The sequence below is a fragment of the Aptenodytes forsteri genome, unplaced genomic scaffold (assembly GCF_000699145.1).
Source record: "Aptenodytes forsteri isolate BGI_AS27 unplaced genomic scaffold, ASM69914v1 Scaffold518, whole genome shotgun sequence".
In the NCBI taxonomy this organism is placed as follows: domain Eukaryota; kingdom Metazoa; phylum Chordata; class Aves; order Sphenisciformes; family Spheniscidae; genus Aptenodytes; species Aptenodytes forsteri.
Genome location: NW_008795773.1, coordinates 707,368 through 712,622, shown reverse-complemented (window position 1 = coordinate 712,622; position 5,255 = coordinate 707,368). Strand labels below are relative to the sequence as shown.

The 5,255-nt window shown below is 54.9% G+C and overlaps 1 protein-coding gene across 2 annotated transcripts in view; it reads right to left on the bottom strand.

Annotated features, from left to right (window-relative positions):
• The window catches only part of RGS3 (regulator of G-protein signaling 3), an 84,715-nt gene that overhangs the window by 24,476 nt on the left and 54,984 nt on the right, over positions 1-5,255 (bottom strand). For both annotated transcript variants that reach the window (XM_019473209.1, XM_009283617.2), the window contains one exon: positions 4,200-4,322. In XM_019473209.1, the coding sequence (XP_019328754.1) occupies positions 4,200-4,322 (123 nt within the window). The remainder of the gene's footprint in view (positions 1-4,199; positions 4,323-5,255) is intronic.

Sequence of the window (5,255 nt, the reverse complement as noted above, 5' to 3'; positions counted from 1 at the left end):
CGATGGGAGAGAGACTGGCAGCCGGGCTTTGAAAAGTGCTGAGGATCCACCACCTCCCTTGGGAAACAAGGGGAGCGCCCGTCCTGGATTCCCACGGCCCAAAGTCCACACCACCAAGTGTCCGTAATTATTTAGCTTAAGGATAATCTACATCTTTCAGATACAGCCAGCCATCATCTCCGAGGTAATCTCAGGTCACGGAGTCAGAAGGAAGAGTAATCAGCCATTCTGAGTGTGGAAGACACAAAGAAACAAGCAGTGAGAATCAGATGGTCGTAGCAGGTTTGTTATAAGAAGGGTGTTTTGCCACTCATCTTTTCCCTGGCAGCCAAACCAGCTGGAGCAGCTCCAGCCCCTGGTGCCTCATCCTTGCCCCTGCTCTGCAGTTTGCCATCTCTTCAATCATGCTAATGCAATTCGTCGCGGTGCCAGGCTGGAAACAGGACCAGTGCAGCGATGCAAGGTTAAAAAAATCACTGTGCTCTGCGGAGATGGTCATTATTCGGCCCAAGGAGGCAGCCTCGCTGACTTGACTAATTCATAAAGCTGCTCTCGCTATAATCACATTGCTGCCGCTGTGGTTCCTCACCAGCCCCAGCCCACCTCCAGGCTCCACGCCTCCCCATTTGGGGATGTGTGTCGCCAAGCTGGGTCACCCTGGTGATGCGTTTTACAGATCCTTGCTCAGCACAACCAAGGGGCAGGGAGCAGACTCCCAGGGTAGACCCAGACCCGAGAATGAGAGTGGGGAAGGCTTTGCAGGTGGAGAAAATATCCACAGAACAACTTCTGCAACTTGCTGCAGCCGGCAGGATGGGTTCATCACTCAGTGAAGTTCAGCCAAGTCTTACAGTGGCAGCGGAGAAGCCACCGGAGCCCCACTTCCACCATCTCTCCTGGACACGAGGGCTGGAGAGCTGGACCACACCGACAGCCACAATTATCCCCAGAGCTCCTCCTGCACTGACTCTGGCAGGAAAAGCCCATTGGGTGCATGGCTGGACCATCACAGCTGTATCCCTCATGGCTTTCTCTTCCTACATCTCCAGAAGTGGATGCTATGTGCACCGTATGCTTGTGTCTCCCAGAAACTAGCAGCTTTGCTCTGAAACCAGCTGCTCTGAAAGTAGCAGCTGTGCCAACACAGACCCCGTACAGGCTGCATCCTCCAGGCTTGACACTGTCCTCCCAGGAGACGCTCCCGGAGGCGGTGACAGCTCTGCAGAGCCATGTCCCTGAGCCAGAAGGACCTTCCTGCCTTTAGTGCTGCCCTACCCGGGCATGGCTCAGGGGGCCTTGAAAAACAAGAGGTGCCATCCCAAAGCCCAAAATTTGTCTGATTTCCCACAGCTCCAAGAAGTTGCAACTTTCCTCCACCAGTTCGGCCAGTCCAGCCCCTCCTTTCCAGATGTGGCCGTCCCTCTGCCCCATCGTAAGCCATCTGTTCTGGGAGGGACTCAGGGACGGCATTAACAGCGGCGTTAACATGTTGAAGGGAGAGCCATTCCCAGCTCACACGCTGGCGCGGCAGCCGCAGAGGCTGCTGAGGAGCTGCTCTCTGCTCAGACAGTGTCCCTTTCTGCAGCTCCAGCGCACAGCTGGCACATGGCACATCTCTGCCTGGCACCGAGGCTGCGCCGGCCCTTCGCTCCCATCGCACGGCAAAGCCCACATATCCTCAGCTGGGCTCCGGCCGCAGCGAGATGAGCTGCCTCTTGCCAAGTTGGAGCAGTTTTGAAGGCTTTGCAAATCAGACTCCTGTTTGGAGCAGAAATCAGCCATGCAGAGGCTGATATTTCCAGCTTAATTTGTCTGTTCACAGCACACAGACACTGTTCTGTTTCCTTAAATAGCCCTAGTATCAAATGACTTGTAAGCAACAAGCAAAGCTAATGGATCACTTCTCCCTTCCAAAAAGCAACTGATTTTCCCAGCTCCTGCCTCCGGCTGCACCAGCATCCCTGGGGACATCTGCCCAACAGACCAGCTGTGGTGCAGACTGGTCACAGCAGCCCCAACTGCAGCTCGCCCTTGTCTGCCTTCTGCCCGCAGCCCGGCCCTGTGTGCAGCCACCCACCCTGCTCCGAGCTTGCACACCCACCAAGCATCCTCGCCTGTCCGCTCGGGAGCTGCAGCCTCACACAGGGCTGCTCCCCCTTCCCCACACTGTTCCTTCTTGTGCTTCAGGATCAGGCTTGCTTTAAAATTGCAGTCTGGGCAGTTTATATCTTGCTGGGATGGGAAATGGTGCTATGAACTTAATTAAGTGCCTGGTGGTTGCTCTCACGCTCCTTTTCTCCCTCCCGGCCCCATACCCCACCAGTGGGATTTGCATGAGCTTTGGCAAGCCAAGACAAAACCCCCTTGTCACAACCTTGGAGGGCCCACGCTGGCTCTCCACTGCACCCAAGGAGCACCCTCTTGGCTACTGAGGCACAGAAAAGCCTTAGAAAGGTTTGTGTTGTCTTCTAGAGTATTTTTCACCTGTCCAGTAGCCAGGCTCCTTCCATAACATGGGGAGCAGACACTCTCCAGGGCTTTGCTCTGAGCCACAGGGCTTGTAAGTCTAGCAGAGAGCCAAAATCCCGCACCCTGCCATGAACACAGAGTCCGGGGTGGGGAGGGCAAACAGCAATATCACCCGAAAACCCAAACGGTCCCAGAGCACGTGTCGTGATGGAGAGCCGCCAAGATCCCCCCTTTTAGGATCTATTTGAGATGCTCAGATTTGAACGTGTCCCTGCCCAGCTTTGCCCCGGAGGATCCCCCCAGTCCATGGCTGGATCGCCCCCAGCTGAGAGCAGAGCCATGCCAAGCCCCCGGCAGCAGCCCCATCGCATGCATTCCCCCCATGCCGAGCCGCCTGGGACCCCCTGCCCGGGCACTGTGTCGTGCCAGCAAGACGCAGTGCAGGAAAACAAGAGACATGGCAGAGTCTTGGCACCTCATTGAATTAGCTGCCCTGGGCTATTTGCATTTCTTGAGGTTTGGTTGGTAACTAGGTTCTCAGGCTTTGTATGTTGTTGCTATTTTAGTACGTCTGAAACGTGCAGGAAAAGGAATCCGGAGGCTCTGTCTCCTGTGGAGATGTTTGCGCTGACCCAGTTTGGGACGTTGCAGAGCAAAAGCCACGTCGCTCTGCCTCCGGATCCGGGCAGCAGCGCAGCCGCCTGCCCCTGCTTTTGCCCGCATGTACGGTGAGAGTGAGTCGCCTGCCTTCGAGCCAGACCGGACCACGCACCAAGGCTGTATCCACAGGTCGACGTGGGGCAGGAGCTGCTCCACCACCACGCACCAGCCAAGGGGAGGTATCCGGGTGGTTTTATCCCTGAGATCCCCATCTGCCTCACTTAAAGCTCTTTACGCACTCAGCACAGTGTGTTTCTCTTCTCCCAGAGCAGTGGGTCACCCATCAACAGCCCAACCCCAATCCCTGGGGGAAAAGATGACTCCAGCAGAGATTGCCGCTGTCCCAGACAGCTCCTTGGTGGCAGCCCCAGCCCCGAAGCCAGGCAGACGGGAGATGTTAACTACATCCATGCAGGGCAGGCGTGCCCGACCGTGCTTCAAACCCACTCCATGCACACATTTCTCTTGCCAGCACTGCTGAGACAATGCTCTCGGGCCAGGCTGAAGCTCTTCAGTGTGGGAAAAGAGCTGGTGCTGCCTTGCTAGGTATGAAAAAAAGCACTCATCAAATGACCTTTCTGTGCTCTGAGGCCATCTGTGGGGTTCAGATCAAACACTTGAGCCCATTTGAGTGCACAGAAGGAGCACATCTTTGCACCACTGCTCCCATGACCTCGGCCTTTTAAATCAGGACCCAGAGATCACAGCCTGAACCTCTCCCTCTGCATTCAGTCCCGCTCTAGAGCCGAGCTCTCGGAGAAGGCCATACACCGGGTTGCGCGGCCTCAGCTGTCCAAATACAGATGCTGGGAGGCGTCAGAAGCAGCCTGCTCGCTGGAGTCTGCCTCGACTTGGGTCAGCAGATGCAAATGCAATAGCTGCTTCCCCTAGCAGGGCAGGAAGGTGCAGATGCAGCAGTGCCTGAATACAAACTCGCTCCTCACCTGGCAACAAAACAGCCTCCGGAGCAGCTCGCCTGGCAGGAGCATCACTGGAGCAAAGCCCCCGCCGCAGGCAGAGCTGCCCGATGCTCTGAGCGGGGTTTTTGAGCTCCCCCACGGGTCTCTTACCTTGTTCTCTGTAGGAGCTGATGCCGGATGTTGCTGCTTGGTGATGTTCTCAGCCAGACACCAGCAGATCCTCTTCTTCTGCTCCTGGGAGTAAGCCTCCAAACTTAATAAGCACTCCGACTTCTGACGTAAAGGAAACACAGGCAGAGAGAAGGTCATTAGCTGTGTGTCGCAGGCCCTGGCTTTGTTTGCAAACTACTTGCTTCCAACACACTGTATCAGATGAATGGAAGCATAACGGGAGAGCTCGCACCAGTGTCCTGCGCTCTGGGCACAAGAAAGCAAAATAGATGGGAAATCAGCTCCACAGTGAAATCTCCTCCAGAGAGAGAGTGAAAGGCTGCTGCGGTGTAGAGCAGCAGACTTTTGCTTTAGTAAGTGGGAGCAAAGTGGTAAGGCACGGGCAGAGCACCAGCAGTTCTGCACCCTGTGCCACTACAGTGGAAATGTGTCTATTAAGCTAATTTAGAGGGTGGAAATTGCTCTTTGCTGTATGCAAACATTAACGAGGCGCCGTAGCGTGAACTGATGAAAAAAAGCCCCTTTGGGCTGCGCGGGGCTGGGAGGAAGGCAGACCTCAGGAGAAGCTCCAGACCAGCCTCATCTGTTCTGCTCCTTATTTAGAGCACACATCAGGGGTTGTTTTGATGATGATGCTCTGGTCAGGCACTGTCTGTGAGCAGCATGCAGTGAGGAAGGAATTGAGAGAAACGATGGGAATTCATCCCAGCCGAGCCCCACCTTGAGCCTCAGAGCCTGCCCACCTCCCCTCGTGCCCCTTCCCTGCCCACACCCTTTTTGATATGGACCTGTTCCTCTTTGACGTGTTTTCTTTGGGCCAAATCCCATTCATTTAAGAAACCTTCTGACCAAGTTCTCTCGGCAAGTGACTCCCAGCCCTTAAACCGCTCATCTCTTGTGCTAAAAATAAAGCATTAGTAACATTTACTGCCCACTGGGATTTTGCAGGTCTCGCTTTAAAAAGGGTCCAGAAATGCTCATGGCTGGATCATCTCCTTCTGTGGCCAGATATGAAAAGAAGAAGAAAAAAAAAAA